Genomic DNA, 20,404 nt, shown 5'->3' with positions numbered 1-20,404 from the left:
ACCCCCTAAGCCCCGCCCCCCGGGTGCTAGACCCCGCCCCCCGGGTGCTAAACCCCGCCCCACGGTTCCTAAACCCCGCCCCCCTGGGTACTATTTCCCACCTCTGTGTCTTAAACCCCGCCCCCCGGGTCCTAAACCCCACCCCCCGGTTCCTAAACCCCGCCCCCCCTGGGTCCTAAACCCCATCTCTGTGTCTTAAACCCCACCCTCCGGGTTCTAAACCCCGCCCCCTGGGTCCTAAATCCCACCCCTGTGTCCTAGACCCCGCCCCCCGGTTCCTAGACCCCGCCCCCCGGGATCTAAGCCCCGCCCCCTGGGTCCTAAATCCCACCCCTGTGTCCTAGACCCCGCCCCCCCCGGTCCTAGACCCCGCCCCCCGCGTCCTAACCCCCACCCCTGTGTCTTAAACCCTGTGGCTGGGTCCTAGACCCCGCCCCCCCCCCGGGTCCTAGACCCCGCCCCCCCGGGGTCCTAGACCCCGCCCCCCCGCATTCTAAACCCCGCCCCCTGGGTCCTAAATCCCACCTCTGTGTCTTAGACCCCGCCCCCCCCCGGGGTCCTAGACCCCGCCCCCCCCCCGGGTCCTAGACCCCGCCCCCCCCCGGGGTCCTAGACCCCGCCCCCCCCCCGGGTCCTAGACCCCGCCCCCCCCCCCGGGTCCTAGACCCCGCCCCCCGGGTCCTAAACCCCGCCCCCTGGGTCCTAAATCCCACCTTTGTGTCTTAAACCCCGCCCCCCCGGGTTCTAAAACCCCACCCCCGGGTCCTAAATCCTACCTCTTTGTCATAAGCCCCGCCCCCCGGTTCCTAGACCCCCGCCCCCCGCGTTCTAAACCCCGCCCCCTGGGTCCTAAATACCACCTCTGTGTCTTAGACCCCCGCCCCTCGGGTCCTAGACCCCGCCTCCCCGTGTCCTAGACCCCCGCCCCCCCGAGTTCTAAGCCCCAGCCCCCCCGGGGTCCTACACCCCGCCCCCCGAGTCCTAGACCCCGCCCCTGTGTCTTAAACCCTGTGCCTGGGTCCTAGACCCCGCCCCCCCCGGTCCTAGACCCCGCCCCCCCCGGGTCCTAAACCCCGCCCCCTGGGTCCTAAATCCCATCTCTGTGTCTTAAACCCCGCCCCCCGGGTTCTGAACCCCGCCCCCTGGATCCTAAATCCCACCCCCGGGTCCTGGACCCCCGCCCCCCCGGGTCCTAAACCCCGCCCCCCGGGTCCTAGACCCCGCCCCCCGGTTCCTAAACCCCGCCCCCTGGGTCCTAAATCCCACCTCTGTGTCTTAAACCCCGCCCCCCCGGGTCCTAAACCCCACCCCCACGGGTTCTAAACCCCGCCCCCCTGGGTCCTAAATCCCACCTATGTGTCATAAACCCTGCCCCCCCGGTTCCTAGACCCCGCCCCCCCGTTTCCTAAACCCCACCCCCCCCGGGTTCTAAACCCCGCCCCCTGGGTCCTAAATCCCACCTATGTGTCATAAACCCCGCCCCCCGGTTCCTAGACCCCGCCCCCCGTTTCCTAAACCCCGCCCCCCGGGTTCTAAACCCTGCCCCCTGGGTCCTAAATCCCACCTATGTGTCCTAGACCCCGCCCCCCCCGTGTCCTAGACCCCGCCCCCTGGGTCCTAAACCCCCACCCCTGTGTCTTAAACCCTGAGCCTGGGTCCTAGACCCCGCCCCCCCCGGTTCCTAAACCCCGCCCCCTGGGTCCTAAATCCTACCTCTGTGTCTTAAACCCCGCCCCCCCCCGGGTCCTAGACCCCACCCCCCCCGGGTCCTAGACCCCGCCCCCCCCCGGGTCCTAGACCCCGCCCCCCCCCGGGTCCTAGACCCCGCCCCCCCGGGTCCTAGACCCCGCCCCCCCCGGGGTCCTAGACCCCGCCCCCCCCGGGTCCTAGACCCCCGCCCCCCCCCCGGTCCTAGACCCCCTCCCCCGGGTCCTAAACCCCGCCCCACCAGTCCTAAACCCCGCCCCCCCCGAGTCCTATCCCCCCCCCTGCATCTGAAGCCCCGCCCCCCTGGGTCCTAAACCCCGCCCCCTGGGTCCTAAACCCCGCCCCCGGGTCCTAAACCCCACCCCTTTGTCTTAAACCCTGAGCCTGGGTCCTAGACCCCGCCCCCCCCGGTTCCTAAACCCCGCCCCCTGGGTCCTAAATCCCACCTCTGTGTCTTAAACCCCGCCCCCCCCGGGTCCTAGACCCCAACCCCCCTGGTCCTAGACCCCGCCCGCCCCTGGTCCTAGACCCCGCCCGCCCCTGGTCCTAGACCCCGCCCCCCCCCGGGTCCTAGACCCCGCCCCCCCCGGTCCTAGACCCCTCCCCCGGGTCCTAAACCCCGCCCCACCAGTCCTAAACCCCGCCCCCCCCGAGTCCTATCCCCCCCCCCTGCATCTGAAGCCCCGCCCCCTGGGTCCTAAGCCCCGCCCCCTCATCTTAAGAACCCCCACCCCACCCCCATGTGCTAAGCCCTGCCCCCCCCGCCCCCCCCCCCCCCCCCGCGTCCTAAGCCCCGCCCCCCGGGTCCTAAATCCCGCCCCCCCCAGTCCTAAACTCCACCCCCCTTATTATTGGAGACCACACCCTTATTTTGGGGACCCCCCATTTGTTTCCCCCCATTGGCTTTCATGGTCTCGCTATAACCCAACAACCCTTCTCAGGGGTATTTTGGGGTCCCCCCTATATTATTGGGGACCCCTCTATATTATTGGGGACCCCCCCTAATTTTGGGGACCCCCCCCCCACAGCCCCACGGGGCAGAAATTCCGCAGCAAAATCGAACTGAGTCGGTTTTTGGGACCCGAACGCGACCTCGACAACTTCGACTTCAAGAACGGGCTGGGACCCGAACGCGACCTCGACAACTTCGACTTCAGAACGGGCGGGAGAGATCGGGCCCCCCAAGGTACGGGGGGGTCCCCAATAATGGGGAGGGGTCCCTAAAATGGGGGGGGGTCCCTAAAGATGTTGGGGACACCTTAAAATGTTAAGGAGCCCCATGAAGTGAATGGCAGGGATTGAAGGTCCATTGGGTTACATGGGGGGGTCCCTAGTAATAGGGGGGGTCCCTAATAATGGGGGGGTCCCTAATAATGGGGGGGTCCCTAAAATTGGGGGAGGGGTCCCTAAAATTGGGGGGGGTCCCTAAAGATGTTGGGGACACCTTAAAATGTTAAGGGAGCCCCATTGAAGTGAATGGCAGGGATTGAAGGTCCATTGGGTTACATGGGGGCTCCTAATAATAGGGGGGTTCTAATAATGGGGGGGGGTCCCTAATAATGGGGAGGGGCCCCTAATAATGGGGGGGCCCATAAAATTGGGGGAAGGGGTCCCTAATATTGGGGGGGGTCCCTAAAGATGTTGGGACATCTTAAAATGTTAAGGGAGCCCCATTGAAGTGAATGGCAGGGATTGAAGGTCCATTGGGTTACATGGGGGTCCCCAAAGATTGAGGGGGGTCCTAATAATGGGGAGGGGTCCCTAATAATGGGGAGGGGTCCCTAATAATTGGGAGGGGTCCCTAATAATGGGGGGTCCCTAAAATTGGGGGAGGGGGTCCCTAAAATTGGGGGGGGTCCCTAAAGATGTTGGGGACACCTTAAAATGTTAAGGGAGCTCCATTGAAGTGAATGGGGGGATTGAAGGTCCATTGGGTTACATGGGGGGTCCCCAAAGATTGGGGGGGTCCCTAATAATGGGGAGGGTCCCTAATAATGGGGAGGGGTCCCTAATAATGGGGGGTCCCTAAAATTGGGGGAGGGGTCCCAAAATTGGGGAGGGTCCCTAAAGATGTTGGGGACACCTTAAAATGTTAAGGGAGCTCCATTGAAGTGAATGGGGGGGATTGAAGGTCCATTGGGTTACATGGGGGGGTCCCTAATATTGGGGGGAGTCCTAATAATGGGGGGGGGTCCTAATAATGGGGAGGGGTCCCTAATAATGGGGGGGCCCATAAAATTGGGGAGGGGGTCCCTAAAATTGGGGGGGGTCCCTAAAGATGTTGGGGACACCTTAAAATGTTAAGGGAGCCCCATTGAAGTGAATGGCAGGGATTGAAGGTCCATTGGGTTACATGGGGGGTCCCTAGTAATAGGGGGGGTCCTAATAATGGGGGGGTCCCTAATAATGGGGAGGGGTCCCTAATAATGGGGGGGTCCATAAAATTGGGGGAGGGGGTCCCTAAAATTGGGGGGGGTCCCTAAAGATGTTGGGGACACCTTAAAATGTTAAGGGAGCCCCATTGAAGTGAATGGGGGGGATTGAAGGTCCATTGGGTTACATGGGGGGTCCCTAATATTGGGGGGGATCCTAATAATGGGGGGTCCCTAATAATGGGGAGGGGTCCCTAATAATGGGGGGGTCCATAAAATTGGGGAGGGGTCCCTAAAATTGGGGGGGGTCCCTAAGATGTTGGGGACACTTTAAAATGTTAGGGAGCCCCATTGAAGTGAATGACGGGGATTGAAGGTCCATTGGGTTACATGGGGGGGTCCCTAATATTGGGGGGGGTCCTAATAATGGGGAGGGGTCCGTAATAATGGGGAGGGGTCCCTAATAATGGGGGGGTCCCTAAAATTGGGGGAGGGGGTCCCTAAAATTGGGGGGGGTCCCTAAAGATGTTGGGGACACCTTAAAATGTTAAGGGAGCTCCATTGAAGTGAATGGGGGGGATTGAAGGTCCATTGGGTTACATGGGGGGGTTCCTAATATTGGGGGGGTCCTAATAATGGGGGGGGTCCCTAATAATGGGGAGGGGTCCCTAATAATGGGGGGGTCCATAAAATTGGGGGAGGGGTCCCTAAAATTGGGGGGGGTCCCTAAAGATGTTGGGACACCTTAAAACGTTAAGGGAGCCCCATTGAAGTGAATGGCAGGGATTGAAGGTCTATTGGGTTATATGGGGGGTCCCCAAAGATTGAGGGGGGTCCTAATAATGGGGAGGGGTCCCTAATAATGGGGAGGGGTCCCTAATAATGGGGGGTCCATAAAATTGGGGGAGGGGGTCCCTAAAATTGGGGGGGGTCCCTAAAGATGTTGGGGACACCTTAAAATGTTAAGGGAGCCCCATTGAAGTGAATGGGGGGGATTGAAGGTCCATTGGGTTACATGGGGTGGTCCCTAATATTGGGGCGGTCCTAATAATGGGGGGGGTCCCTAATAATGGGGGGGCCCGTTAAATTGGGGGAGGGGGTCCCTAAAATTGGGGGGGGTCCCTAAAGATGTTGGGGACACCTTAAAATGTTAAGGAAGCCCCAATGAAGTGATTGGGGGGGGGGAATTGAAGGGTTGGGGGGACCCCCCAAAACTGGGGGGAAATGGGGGGCCCAAAGTGGGGGGGGACACAATGGGGGGTTCTGTGGGGTGGGGGAACCCCAAAATGGGGGGTTCCCCCCAAATTTGACCCTTTTTTCCCCCCCTTAAAAGCCCAGAAAAGGCCCCAAATGGCGCCGGCCAATGGGACCCCCCCCCGAGCCTGGGGGCGGGGGCTAAAGAGGAGGCCCCGCCCACCCCACCTGAGGCCCCGCCCACACAACCTGAGGCTCCCCCTGTGCCGGATGAGGCTCCGCCCCCACCAGAGGAGGCTCCGCCCACCCCACCTGTGGCTCCGCCCCCTCCCGCTGAGGCTCCGCCCCCAGCGGAATTGCCCTCCCACCCCGGAGGACCCGGAAACGCCCTCCCCCCCCGAACCCCCCCAGGAGGGGGTGGTGGCGTGAGTGGGGGAGGGGCCGGATGCCTGGGTCCCCTTTTGGGGATGGGGGGGGGGGGGGGGGGGGGTGTGGGGGGGGGGTGGGTGTCCCGAACTCCTGGGTCCCCCCCTGAATTCTCCTGGGTCCCCTGTGTGGGGTGGGTTCCGTCACCCGGACGCCTGGGTCCTCTCCCGAACTCCTGGGTCCCTCCCGGACGTTTGGGTCTCCCCCCGAACTCCTGGGTCCCTCCCGAACTCCTGGGTCCCCTCCTGAACATCTGGGTCCCTCCCGGACTCCTGGGTCCTTTGTGGGGGTGGATCCTGTCTCCCGGACGCCTGGGTCCCTCCTGAGCTCTTGGGTCCCCTCCCGAACTCCTGGGTCCCTCCCCAACATCTGGGTCCCCCTGTATAGATTTGGGTCCCCTCTCCCGGACTCCTGGGTCCCCCCGAACTCCTGGGTCCCCTCCCGAACTCCTGGGTCCCTCCCGGATGCCTGGGTCCCTCCTGAGCTCTTGGGTCTCCCCCCGAACTCCTGGGTCCTCTGTGGGGGTGGGTTCTGTCTCCCGGACGCCTGGGTCCCTCCCGAACTCCTGGGTCCCTCCCAAACATCTGGGTCTCCCCCCGAACTCCTGGGTCCCTCCCGGACTCCTGGGTCCTTTGTGGGGGTGGTTCTGTCTCCCGAACTCCTGGGTCCTTCCCAAACTCCTGGGTCCCCGTGTGTGCGGGTTGGGTTCCCCCTCCCGGACGCCTGGGTCCCTCCCGGACGCCTGGGTCCCTCCTGAGCTCTTGGGTCCCCTCCCGAACTCCTGGGTCCCTCCCAGACTCCTGGGTCCTTTGTGGGGGTGGTTCTGTCTCCCGAACTCCTGGGTCCCTCCTGAGCTCTTGGGTCCCCTCCCGAACTCCTGGGTCCCTCCTGGACTCCTGGGTCCTTTGTGGGGGTGGTTCTGTCTCCCGAACTCCTGGGTCCCCCTGTGTGTGGGTTGGGTTCCCCCTCCCGGACGCCTGGGTCCCTCCCGGACGCCTGGGTCCCCCTCAGGTGCTGCGGCGGGTGCCAGGGGCTGTTCCCGGGGGTGACGTTGCCGACTCAGCGCCGGTGCCGCTGGCTCTGCCCCGAGTGCCGCGGTGAGTGCCCATCTTCATCCTCATCATCGTCACCATCATCATCCTGAGCCTTCATCCTATCCCATCATCATCATCATCATCATCATCCTGAGCCTTCCTCCCCCCATCATCATCATTATCTTCATCATCATCTTCATCATCATCTTCATCATCATCTTCATCATCATCTTCATCATCATCTTCATCATCATCATCATCATCTTCATCATCTTCATCATCATCTTCATCATCTTCATCATCTTCATCATCATCCTGAGCCTTCTTCCCCCATCATCATCATCATCGTCCTGAGCCTTCCTCCCCCCCATCATTATAATCTTGAGCCTTCCTCCCCCCATCATCATCATCATCATCATCATCATCATCATCATCCTGAGCCTTCCTCCCCCCATCATCATCATCATCATCCTGAGCCTTCCTCCCCATCATCATCGTCATCTTCATCATCATCCTGAGCCTTCATCCTATCCCCCCCATTGTCATCATCATCATCCTCGGCATGCTGAGCCTTCCTCCCCTCCGCATCATCATCATCCTGAGCCTTCATCCTCCATCATCATCATCATCTTCAACATCCTGAGCCTTCCTCCCCCCCATCATCATCATCATCATCATCATCTTGAATCTTCATCCCCTTCCTCATTTTCATCATCTCCTGAGCCTTCATCCCATCTACACTCATCATCATCATCATCCTGAGCCTTTCTCCCCATCATCATCATCCTGAACCTTTCTCGCCCCCCATCATCATCATCATCATCCTCCTGAGCCTTCCTCCCCATCATCATCATCATCCTGAGCCTTCCTCCCCATCATCATCATCATCATCTTCATCATCATCATCTTCATCATCATCATCATCATCATCTTGAACCTTCATCCTCTTCCTCATTTTCATCATCTCCTGAGCCTTCATCCCATCCACACTCATCATCATCATCATCATCATCATCATCATCCTGAGCCTTCCTCCCCCCATCATCATCATCATCCTGAGCCTTCCTCCCCCCCATCATCATCATCATCTTCAGCGTCTTCATCATCATCCTCATCCTGAGCCTTCCTCCACCCCATCATCATCATCGTCATCATCATCATCATCTTCATCATCATCATCTTCAGCATCTTCATCATCTTCAGCATCCTGAGCCTTCATCCTATCTCATCATCATCATCCTCATCCTGAGCCTTCCTCCCCCATCATCATTATCTTCATCATCATCTTCATCATCTTCATCATCATCATCCTCATCGTGAGCCTTCCTCCCCCCCATCATCATCATCATCCTGAGCCTTCCTCCCCCCATCATCATCATCTTCATCAACATCTTCATCCTGAGCCTTCATCCTATCCCATCATCATCATCATCATCATCCTGAGCCTTCCTCCCCCCATCATCATCATAATCCTGAGCCTTCCTCCACCCCATCATCATCATCATCATCATCATCCTGACTCTTCATCCTATCCCCCCCATTGTCATCATCTTCCTCATCATCCTCAGCATACTGAGCCTTCCTCCCCTCCCCATCATCATCATCATCATCATCCTCATCCTGAGCCTTCCTCCCCCCATCATCATCATAATCCTGAGCCTTCCTCCACCCCATCATCATCATCATCATCATCATCATCATCTTCATCATCTTCATCATCTTCATCATCATCATCTTCATCATCATCTTCATCATCATCTTCATCATCATCTTCATCATCATCTTCATCATCATCTTCATCATCTTCATCATCTTCATCATCATCCTGAGCCTTCATCATATCCCATCATCATCCTCATCCTGAGCCTTCCTCCCCCATCATCATCATCATCCTGAGCCTTCCTCCCCCCATCATCATCATCATCATCATCATCATCCTGAGCCTTCCTCCCCCCATCATCATCATCATCATCATCATCATCATCATCATCCTGAGCCTTCCTCCCCCCATCATCATCATCATCATCCTGAGCCTTCCTCCCCCCATCATCATCATCATCATCATCATCATCATCATCCTGAGCCTTCCTCCCCCCCATCATCATCATCTTGAACTTTCCTCCCCCCCATCATCTTCATCATCTTCATCATCTTCATCATCATCATCATCATCATCATCATCCTGAGCCTTCATCCTATATCATCATCATCTTCCTCATCCTGAGCCTTCCTCCCGCCATCATCATCATCATCATCATCATCATCATCATCTTCAACATCTTCATCATCTTCATCATCATCATCATCTTCATCATCTTCTTCATCTTCTTCATCATCCTCATCCTGAGCCTTCCTCCCATGCCCCTCCCCCTCCTCATCACCCTCAGTCCCTCCCCTGCTCTTCCTCCTTCCTCTCCCTCCTCTTCCTCTCTGCGTGTCCCTTGGGTGGGGCTCAGGGTGCCCTGGGGGCGGGGCCAGGGGGTCCCCACCCTCTGACCCCTCCCATTCCCCTCCCCCCCCCAGCCCGGAGACGGGAATTCAACCGGGAGCAGCGATTCTACAAGGTACCCGGACGCCTGGGTCCCTCCCCGAACTCCTGGGTCCCTCCCCGAACTCCTGGGTCCCCTCCCCAGACTCCTGGGTCCCCCCCCAAACTCCTGGGTCCCTCCCCGAACTCCTGGGTCCCTCCCCGGACACCTGGGTCCCTGTGAACTCCTGGGTTCCCCCCGAACGCCTGGGTCCCCCCGAACGCCTGGGTCCCCCCAAACTCCTAGGTCTCCCCGAACGCCTGGGTCCCCCTGAACTCCTGGGTCCCCCCGAACGCCTGGGTCCCCCGAACACCTGGGTCCCCATGAACTCCTGGGTCCCTCCCCAAACTCCTCGGTCCCTCCCCGAACGCCTGGGTCCCCCCCGAACGCCTGGGTCCCCCCCCGAACGCCTGGGTCCCCCGAACGCCTGGGTCCCCCGAACACCTGGGTCCCCATGAACTCCTGGGTCCCTCCCCGAACACCTGGGTCCCTCCCCGGACGCCTGGGTCCCTGTGAACTCCTGGGTCCCACCCCAAACTCCTGGGTCCCTCCCCGAACTCCTAGGTCTCCCCGAACGCCTGGGTCCCCCGAACGCCTGGGTCCCCATGAACTCCTGGGTCCCTCCCCAAACTCCTGGGTCCCCCAAGAACGCGTCCGTCCCCCCCGAACTCCTGGGTCCTTCCCCGAACTCCTGGGTCCCTCCCCGAACGCCTGGGTCCCCCCCGAACGCCTGGGTCCCTCCCCGAACGCCTGGGTCCCTCCCCAAACGCCTGGGTCCCCCCGAACGCCTGGGTCCCCCCGAACTCCTAGGTCTCCCCGAACGCCTGGGTCCCCCGAACGCCTGGGTCCCCCCGAACTCCTGGGTCCCCCGAACGCCTGGGTCCCCCGAACACCTGGGTCCCTGTGAACGCCTGGGTCCCTGTGAACGCCTGGGTCCCTCCCCGAACGCCTGGGTCCCCCCGAACTCCTAGGTCTCCCCGAACGCCTGGGTCCCCCCCGAATGCCTGGGTCCCTGTGAACGCCTGGGTCCCCCCCGAACGCCTGGGTCCCCCCCGAACGCCTGGGTCCCCCGAACGCCTGGGTCCCCCCCGAACTCCTGGGTCCCCCCCGAATGCCTGGGTCCCCTGAACACCTAGGTCCCCATGAACTCCTGGGTCCTTCCCCGAACTCCTGGGTCCCCCCCAAACTCCTGGGTCCCCCGAACGCCTGGGTCCCCCCCGAACGCCTGGGTCCCCTGAACACCTGGGTCCCCATGAACTCCTGGGTCCTTCCCCGAACTCCTGGGTCCCCCCCGAACGCCTGGGTCCCCCGAACGCCTGGGTCCCCCCCGAACGCCTGGGTCCCCCCCGAACTCCTGGGTCCCCCGAACGCCTGGGTCCCCTGAACACCTGGGTCCCCATGAGCTCCTGGGTCCTTCCCCGAACTCCTGGGTCCCCCCCGAACGCCTGGGTCCCCCCCGAACGCCTGGGTCCCTCCCCGAACTCCTGGGTTCCCCGAACGCCTGGGTCCCCTGAACACCTGGGTCCCTGTGAACGCCTGGGTCCCCCCCGGACGCCTGGGTCCCCCGAACACCTGGGTCCCCATGAACTCCTGGGTCCTTCCCCGAACTCCTGGGTCCCCCCCGAACGCCTGGGTCCCCCGAACACCTGGGTCCCCATGAACTCCTGGGTCCCTCCCCAAACTCCTCGGTCCCTCCCCGAACGCCTGGGTCCCCCCCGAACGCCTGGGTCCCCCCCGAACGCCTGGGTCCCCCCGCAGCGCGTGGGCTGCGGGTCGTGCGGCGCGTGTCTCCTCCCCCGCGACTGCGGCATCTGCAGCGCCTGCGCCCGCCCCTCCCCCGCCAAGTGCCTCCTGCGCCGCTGCCTGCGCATCGTCAAGAAGGTAACGAGCCCCGAGGGCCCAACCCCCACAATGCCCCACGTGGACCCCACTGACCCCCACTGACCCCCATTGACACCCATTGATCACCATTGACATCCATTGATCCCCCATTGATCCCCATTGATCCCCCATTGATCCCCCCATTCATCCCCCATTGATCCCCCCATTCATCCCCATTGACCTCCCATTGACTCCCCATTGACGCCCATTGACCCCCATTGATCCCCATTGATCCCCATTGACACCCATTGATCCCCATTGACCTCCCATTGACAACAGTTGATCCCCATTGACCCCCATTGACCCCCATTGCTCCCCATTGACCCCCCATTGACACCCATTGATCCCCATTGACCTCCCCTTGACATCCATTGATCCCCATTGACCCCCATTGATCCCCATTGACCTCCCATTGACCTCCCTTTGATTCCCCATTGATCCCCATTGACCTCCCATTGACCCCCATTGACCCCCATTGACATCCATTGACCCCCATTGATCCCCATTGACCCCCATTGACCCCCATTGACCCCCATTGATCCCCGTTGGCCCCCCATTGATCCCCATTGACCCCCATTGACATCCATTGATCCCCATTGACATCCATTGATGCCCATTGGTCCCCCATTGGTCCCCCATTGATCCCACATTGACCCCCATTGACATCCATTGACCCCCATTGACGCCCATTGACCCCCATTGATCCCCATTAATCCCCATTGACCTCCCATTGACATCAGTTGATCCCCATTGACCCCCATTGACCCCCATTGATCCCCGTTGGCCCCCCATTGACACCCATTGATCCCCATTGACCTCCCCTTGACATCCATTGATCCCCATTGACCCCCATTGATCCCCATTGACCCCCATTGATCCCCATTGACCTCCCATTGATATCCATTGGCCCCCATTGACTCCCCATTGACTCCCCATTGACTCCCCATTGACCCCCATTGATCCCCATTGACCCCCATTGACATCCATTGATCCCCACTGACGCCCATTGATCCCACATTGACCCCCATTGATCCCCGTTGGCCCCCCATTGACCCCCATTGATCCCCATTGACCCCCATTGATTCCCGTTGGCCCCCCATTGACCCCCATTGACATCCATTGATCCCTATTGATTCCCCATTGACATCCATTGACCCCCATTGATCCCCGTTGGCCCCCCATTGACCCCCATTGACATCCATTGATCCCCGTTGACCTCCCATTGACATCCATTGACACCCATTGACCCCCATTGATCCCCATTGACCCCCGTTGACCTCCCATTGACATCCATTGATGCCCATTGACCCCCATTGACCCCCATTGATCCCCATTGACCTCCATTGATCCCCATTGACCCCCATTGACTCCCCATTGACCCCCATCGACCCCCGTTGACCCCCATTGACACCCATTGACACCCATTGACCCCCATTGACCCCCATTGACCCCCATTGACCCCCATTGACATCCATTGATCCCCATTGATCCCCATTGGCCCCCATTGACCTCCCATTGACCCCCATTGACCCCCATTGACATCCACTGACCCCCACTGACCCCCACTGACCCCCATTGATCCCCATTGACCTCCCATTGACTCCTTATTGACTCCCCATTGACCCCCATTGATCCCCGTTGGACCCCCATTGACCCCCATTGACATCCATTGATCCCTATTGATTCCCCATTGACATCCATTGACCCCCATTGATTCCCGTTGGCCCCCCATTGACCCCCATTGACATCCATTGATCCCTATTGATTCCCCATTGACATCCATTGACCCCCATTGATCCCCGTTGGCCCCCCATTGACCCCCATTGACATCCATTGATCCCCGTTGACTTCCCATTGACATCCATTGACACCCATTGACCCCCATTGACCCCCATTGATCCCCATTGACTCCCCATTGACCCCCATTGACCCCCGTTGACATCCATTGACCCCCATTGACCCCCATTGACCCCCGTTGACCCCCATTGACCCCCATTGACCCCCATTGACCCCCGTTGACCCCCATTGACCCCCATTGACCCCCATTGATTCCCGGTGGCCCCCCATTGACCCCCATTGACATCCATTGATCCCCATTGACCCCCATTGACCCCCATTGATCCCCCATTGATCCCCATTGATCCCCATTGACCCCCGTTGACCCCCATTGACCTCCATTGATCCCCATTGACCTCCATTGACATCGATTGATCCCTATTGATTCCCCATTGACCCCCATTGACATCCATTGACATCCATTGATCCCCATTGACCTCCCATTGATCCCCATTGACCCCCATTGATCCCTATTGATTCCCCATTGATCCCCATTGACCTCCCATTGATCCCCCATTGATCCCCATTGACCTCCATTGACCTCCATTGATCCCCATTGACCTCCCATTGACATCCATTGATCCCCATTGGCCCCCCATTGATCCCACATTGACCCCCATTGATCCCCGTTGGCCCCCCATTGACCCCCATTGACATCCGTTGGTCCCCCATTGACCTCCCATTGACATCCGTTGGTCCCCGTTGCCCCCCCATTGATCCCACATTGACCCCCATTGACATCCATTGATCCCAATTGGTCCCCCATTGACCCCCATGTCCCCCATATCCTGATGTCCCCCATTACCCCCATTGCCCCCCATATCCCCATTGTCCCCATTGTCCCCCATGTCCCCCATGTCCCCCTTTACCCCATTACCCCCATTGCCCCCATGTACCCCATGTCCCCCATTACCCCCATGTCCCCCATTACCCCCATGTCCCCCATTGCCCCCCATGTCCCCTGTTGCCCCCATGTCCCCCATGTCCCCCTTTACCCCATTATCCCCATTGCCCCCATGTCCCCCATTACCCCCATTACCCCATTACCCCCCATATCCCCATGTCCCCCATTACCCCCATGTCCCCATTACCCCTCATTACCCCCATTGTCCCCCATGTCCCCATTGTCCCCCATGTCCCCCATGTCCCCATTGTCCCCATTGTCCCCATTGCCCCCCATGTCCCCCATGTCCCCATATCCCCATTGTCCCCCATTGTCCCCATTGCCCCCCATATCCCCATTGTCCCCATTGTCCCCCATGTCCCCCATTGCCCCCCATGTCCCCCATATCCTGATGTCCCCCATTACCCCCATTGTCCCCCATGTCCCCCATTACCCCCCATGTCCCCCATGTCCCCATGTCCCCCATTGCCCCCATTGCCCCCCATGTCCCCCATATCCTGATGTCCCCCATGTCCCCCATTACCCCCATATCCCCATTGTCCCCATTGTCCCCCATTGCCCCCCATGTCCCCATTGTCCCCATTGCCCCCCATGTCCCCCATGTCCCCATTGTCCCCATGTCCCCCATTACCCCCCATTACCCCCATGTCCCCCATTGCCCCCCATGTCCCCCATGTCCCCCTTTACCCCCCATTGCCCCATTGCCCCCCATGTCCCCCATTGCCCCCATGTCCCCCATTACCCCCCATTACCCCCATGTCCCCCATTGCCCCCCATGTCCCCCATGTCCCCCTTTACCCCCCATTGCCCCATTGTCCTCATGTCCCCCATTGCCCCCCATATCCTGATGTCCCCCATTACCCCATTGTCCACCATGTCCCCCATGTCCCCCTTTACCCCCCGTTGCCCCCCATGTCCCCCATGTCCCCCTTTACCCCATTACCCCCATTGCCCCCATGTCCCCCATTACCCCCATGTCCCCCATTACCCCCATTACCCCCATATCCCCATTACCCCCCATGTCCCCCATTACCCCATTGCCCCCCATTGCCCCCCATGTCCCTTGTTACCCCCCATGTCCCCCATTGCCCCCCATGTCCCCATTGTCCCCATTGTCCCATTACCCCCCATTACCCCACTGTCCCCCATATCCCCATTGCCCCCCATGTCCCCATTGTCCCATTACTCCCCATGTCCCATTGTCCCCCATTGTCCCCCATTACCCCTCATTACCCCCATGTCCCCCATTGCCCCCATTGTCCCCCATGTTCCCATTGTCCCCATTGTCCCCCATATCCCCCATGTCCCCCATGTCCCCCTTTACCCCATTACCCCCATTGTCCCCCATGTCCCCCATGTCCCCATTGTCCCCATTGTCCCCATTGCCCCCCATGTCCCCCATTACCCCCATGTCCCCATGTCCCCCATTACCCCATTGCTCCCCATTACCCCCATGTCCCCCATTGCCCCCCATTACCCCCATGCCCCCCATGTCCCCCATTGCCCCCCATGTCCCATTGTCCCCCATTGTCCCATTAACCCCAAGTCCCATTGTCCCCCATGTCCCCCATTACCCCATTGTCCCCCATGTCCCCCATTTCCCCCCATGTCCCCCATTGCCCCCCATGTCCCCCATTGCCACCCATGTCCTCCATGTCCCCCATTGCCCCCATTGCCCCCCATGTCCCATTGCCCCCCATGTCCCATTGCCCCCCATATCCCCATTGTCCCCATTGTCCCCATTGTCCCCCATGTCCCCCATTGCCCCCCATGTCCCCCATATCCTGATGTCCCCCATTACCCCCATTGTCCCCCATGTCCCCCATTACCCCCCATGTCCCCCATGTCCCCATGTCCCCATGTCCCCCATTACCCCCATGTCCCCCATTACCCCCATTGCCCCCCATGTCCCCCATGTCCCCATGTCCCCATTGTCCCATTACCCCCCATTACCCCCACTGTCCCCCATATCCCCATTGTCCCCCATGTCCCCCATGTCCCCCATTGCCCCCCATGTCCCCATTGTCCCCATTGTCCCCATGTCCCCCATGTCCCCCATTACCCCATTGCCCTCCATGTCCCCCATGTCCCCCATTACCCCCATATCCCCATTGTCCCCATTGCCCCCCATGTCCCCATGTCCCCATTGTCCCCATGTCCCCCATTGTCCCCCATGTCCCCCATTACCCCCATATCCCCATTGTCCCCATTGCCCCCCATGTCCCCATTGTCCCCATTGTCCCTCATTGCCCCCCATGTCCCCCATTACCCCCATTGCCCCCCATGTCCCCCATTGCCCGCCATGTCCCCATTGCCCCCCATGTCCCCATTGTCCCCATTGTCCCCATGTCCCCCATGTCCCCCATTACCCCATTACTCCCCATGTCCCCCATTGTCCCCCATATCCCCATTGTCCTCATTGTCCCCCATATCCCCATTGCCCCCCATGTCCCCCATTACCCCCATATCCCCATTGTCCCCATTGCCCCCCATGTCCCCATTGTCCCCCATGTCCCCCATTGTCCCCATTGTCCCCCATGTCCCCCATTGTCCCCCATGTCCCCCATGTCCCCCATGTCCCCCATTGCCCCCCATGTCCCCCATGTCCCCCATTGCCCCCCATTGCCCCCCATGTCCCCCATTGTCCCCCATGTCCCCATGTCCCCCATGTCCCCCATTGCCCCCCATGTCCCCCATGTCCCCCATTGCCCCCCATGTCCCCCATATCCCCATTGTCCCCATGTCCCCCCATGTCCCCCATGTCCCCCATTGCCCCCCATGTCCCCCCATGTCCCCATTGTCCCCATGTCCCCCCATTTCCCCCATTGTCCCCCATGTCCCTCATGTCCCCCTTTACCCCCCATTGCCCCCCATGTCCCCCATTACCCCCATTACCCCATTGTCCCCATGTCCCCCATTGCCCCCCATGTCCCCCATATCCTGATGTCACCCATTACCCCCATGTCCCCCCATGTCCCCCATTACCCCCCATGTCCCCCATGTCCCCCATTAACCCCCATATCCCCATTACCCCTCATTACCCCCATGTCCCCCATGTCCCCCATGTCCCCCATGTCCCCCATGTCCCCATTGTCCCCATTGTCCCCATTGCCCCCCATGTCCCCATTGCCCCCCATGTCCCCCATTGCCCCCCATGTCCCCATTGTCCCCATTGCCCCCCATGTCCCCATGTCCCCATTGTCCCCCATGTCCCCATTGTCCCCATGTCCCCCCACGTCCCCATTGTCCCCATTGCCCCCCACGTCCCCAATTACCCCCTTTACCCCATTACCCCCATTGCCCCCCATGTCCCCCATTACCCCCATTACCCCCATTACCCCTCATTACCCCCATGTCCCCCATTGTCCCCATTGTCCCCCATTGCCCCCATGTCCCCCATGCCCCCCATATCCCCATTGCCCCCCATGTCCCCATTGTCCCCATTGCCCCCCATGTCCCCATTGTCCCCATGTCCCCATTGTCCCCATGTCCCCATTGCCCCCCATGTCCCCATTGTCCCCATTGCCCCCCATGTCCCCCATGTCCCCCATGTCCCCCATGTCCCCCATTGCCCCCCATATCCCCATGTCCCCCATTGCCCCCCATGTCCCCCATATCCTGATGTCCCCCATGTCCCCCATATCCCCATTGCCCCCCATGTCCCCCATTGCCCCCCATGTCCCCATTGTCCCCCATATCCCCATTGCCCCCCATGTCCCCATTGTCCCCATGTCCCCATGTCCCCCATGTCCCCCATTACCCCCATATCCCCATTACCCCCATTGTCCCCCATTGCCCCCCATGTCCCCATGTCCCCATTGCCCCCCATGTCCCCATTGTCCCCATTGTCCCCCATGTCCCCATTGTCCCCATGTCCCCCCATGTCCCCCATTGTCCCCATTGCCCCACATATCCCCATTGTCCCCATGTCCCCCCATGTCCCCCATGTCCCCCATTGTCCCCCATGTTCCCCATATCCCCATGTCCCCCATTGCCCCCCATGTCCCCATTGTCCCCATTGTCCCCCATTGCCCCCCATGTCCCCCATGTCCCCCATGTCCCCCCATGTCCCCATTGCCCCCCATGTCCCCATGTCCCCCATGTCCCCATGTCCCCATTGTCCCCCATGTCCCCCATTGTCCCCCATGTCCCCCATTGCCCCCCATGTCCCCATGTCCCCATTGTCCCCCATGTCCCCATTGTCCCCATTGCCCCCTATATCCCCATGTCCCCCATTACCCCCATATCCCTATTGCCCCCCATGTCCCCATTGTCCCCCATGTCCCCCATTGCCCCCCATTACCCCCATTGCCCCCCATGTCCCCATTGTCCCCATTGTCCCCATTGTCCCCCATTGCCCCCCATTACCCCCATTGCCCCCCATGTCCCCATTGTCCCCATTGTCCCCCATGTCCCCATTGTCCCCATTGCCCCCCATGTCCCCCATGTCCCCCATGTCCCCCCATGTCCCCATTGCCCCCCATGTCCCCCATGTCCCCATGTCCCCCATGTCCCCATGTCCCCATTGTCCCATTACCCCCCATTACCCCCACTGTCCCCCATATCCCCATTGTCCCCATTGTCCCCATGTCCCCCATTGCCCCCTTTACCCCCATGTCCCCCATTACCCCCATTACCCCATTGCCCCCCATGTCCCCCATGTCCCCATATCCCCATTGTCCCCATGTCCCCCATTGTCCCCATTGCCCCCATTGCCCCCCATGTCCCCATTGCCCCCCATTGCCCCCATTGCCCCCCATGTCCCCATGTCCCCATTGCCCCCCATTGTCCCCATTACCCCCCATGTCCCCCATGTCCCCATTACCCCCATTGCCCCCATTACCCCCATATCCCCATTGCCCCCCATGTCCCCATTGCCCCCCATGTCCCCATTGTCCCCATGTCCCCATGTCCCCCATGTCCCCCATTACCCCCATATCCCCATTACCCCCATGTCCCCCATTGTCCCCATTGTCCCCATTGCCCCCCATGTCCCCCATGTCCCCCATTACCCCATTACTCCCCATGTCCCCCATGTCCCCCATTGCCCCCCATGTCCCCCATTGCCCCCCATGTCCCCATTGTCCCCATGTCCCCATGTCCCCCATGTCCCCCATGTCCCCCATTGCCCCCCATGTCCCCCATTGCCCCCCATGTCCCCATTGTCCCCATGTCCCCATGTCCCCCATGTCCCCCATGTCCCCCATTACCCCATTACTCCCCATGTCCCCCATATCCCCATTGCCCCCCATGTCCCCCCATGTCCCCGTTGTCCCCATGTCCCCCCATGTCCCCCCATATCCCCATTGCCCCCATTGTCCCCCATGTCCCCATTGTCCCCATTGTCCCCATTGCCCCCCATGTCCCCATTGCCCCCCATGTCCCCATTGTCCCCATTGTCCCATTACCCCCCATTACCCCCACTGTCCCCCATATCCCCATTGCCCCCCATGTCCCATTGTCCCATTACCCCCCATGTCCCATTGTCCCCCATGTCCCCCATTACCCCCATGTCCCCCATATCCCCATTACCCCTCATTACCCCCATGTCCCCCATTGTCCCCATTGTCCCCCATTGCCCCCATGTCCCCCATGCCCCCCATATCCCCATTGCCCCCCATGTCCCCATTGTCCCCATTGTCCCCCATGTCCCCCATTGCCCCCCATGTCCCCCATTGCCCCCCATGTCCCCATTGTCCCCATTGCCCCCCATGTCCCCCATGTCCCCATTGTCCCCATTGCCCCCCATGTCCCCATTGTCCCCATATCCCCATGTCCCCCATTACCCCCCATGTCCCCCATGTCCCCCATATCCTGATGTCCCCCATTACTCCCATTGTCCCCCATGTCCCCCATGTCCCCCATTGCCCCCCATGTCCCCCATTACCCCCATGTACCCCATGTCCCCCATTACCCCCATTACCCCCATATCCCCATTACCCCTCATTACCCCCATTGCCCCCCATGTCCCCCATGTCCCCCATGTCCCCCATTGCCCCCCATATCCCCATTGTCCCCATTGTCCCCATGTCCCCCATGTCCCCCATGTCCCCCATTACCCCCATATCCCCATTACCCCCCATGTCCCCCATGTCCCCATTACCCCCATTGCCCCCATTACCCCCATGTCCCCCATGTCCCCCATGTCCCCATATCCCCATTGTCCCCATTGTCCCCATGTCCCCCATTGCCCCCCATATCCCCATTGTCCCCATTGCCCCCCATATCCCCATTGTCCCCATTGCCCCCCATGTCCCCCATGTCCCCATTGTCCCCATTGCCCCCCATGTCCCCATTGTCCCCATATCCCCATGTCCCCCATTGCCCCCCACGTCCCCCATTACCCCCTTTACCCCATTACCCCCATTGCCCCCCATGTCCCCATGTCCCCCATTACCCCCATTACCCCCATATCCCCATTACCCCCATGTCCCCCCATGTCCCACATGCCCCCCATATCCCCATGTCCCCCATGTCCGCCATTGCCCCCCATTACCCCCATGTCCCCCATTGTCCCCCATG

General features: G+C 60.6%; 1 protein-coding gene across 1 annotated transcript in view; it reads left to right on the top strand.

Annotated features, from left to right (window-relative positions):
* Nucleotides 1-5,405: 5,405 nt before the first annotated feature.
* Nucleotides 5,406-20,404, top strand: part of MBD1 (methyl-CpG binding domain protein 1) — a 38,765-nt gene continuing 23,766 nt past the window's right edge. The window contains 4 exon segments of the mRNA XM_065044381.1: nt 5,406-5,698; nt 6,711-6,796; nt 9,257-9,297; nt 11,020-11,142. Coding sequence (XP_064900453.1) covers nt 5,430-5,698; nt 6,711-6,796; nt 9,257-9,297; nt 11,020-11,142 — 519 coding nt within the window. The 5' untranslated portion in view covers nt 5,406-5,429.

The sequence above is a fragment of the Columba livia genome, chromosome 37, assembly GCF_036013475.1.
Source record: "Columba livia isolate bColLiv1 breed racing homer chromosome 37, bColLiv1.pat.W.v2, whole genome shotgun sequence".
NCBI lineage: Eukaryota > Metazoa > Chordata > Aves > Columbiformes > Columbidae > Columba > Columba livia.
This window is presented reverse-complemented; position numbering and strand designations above follow the sequence as displayed.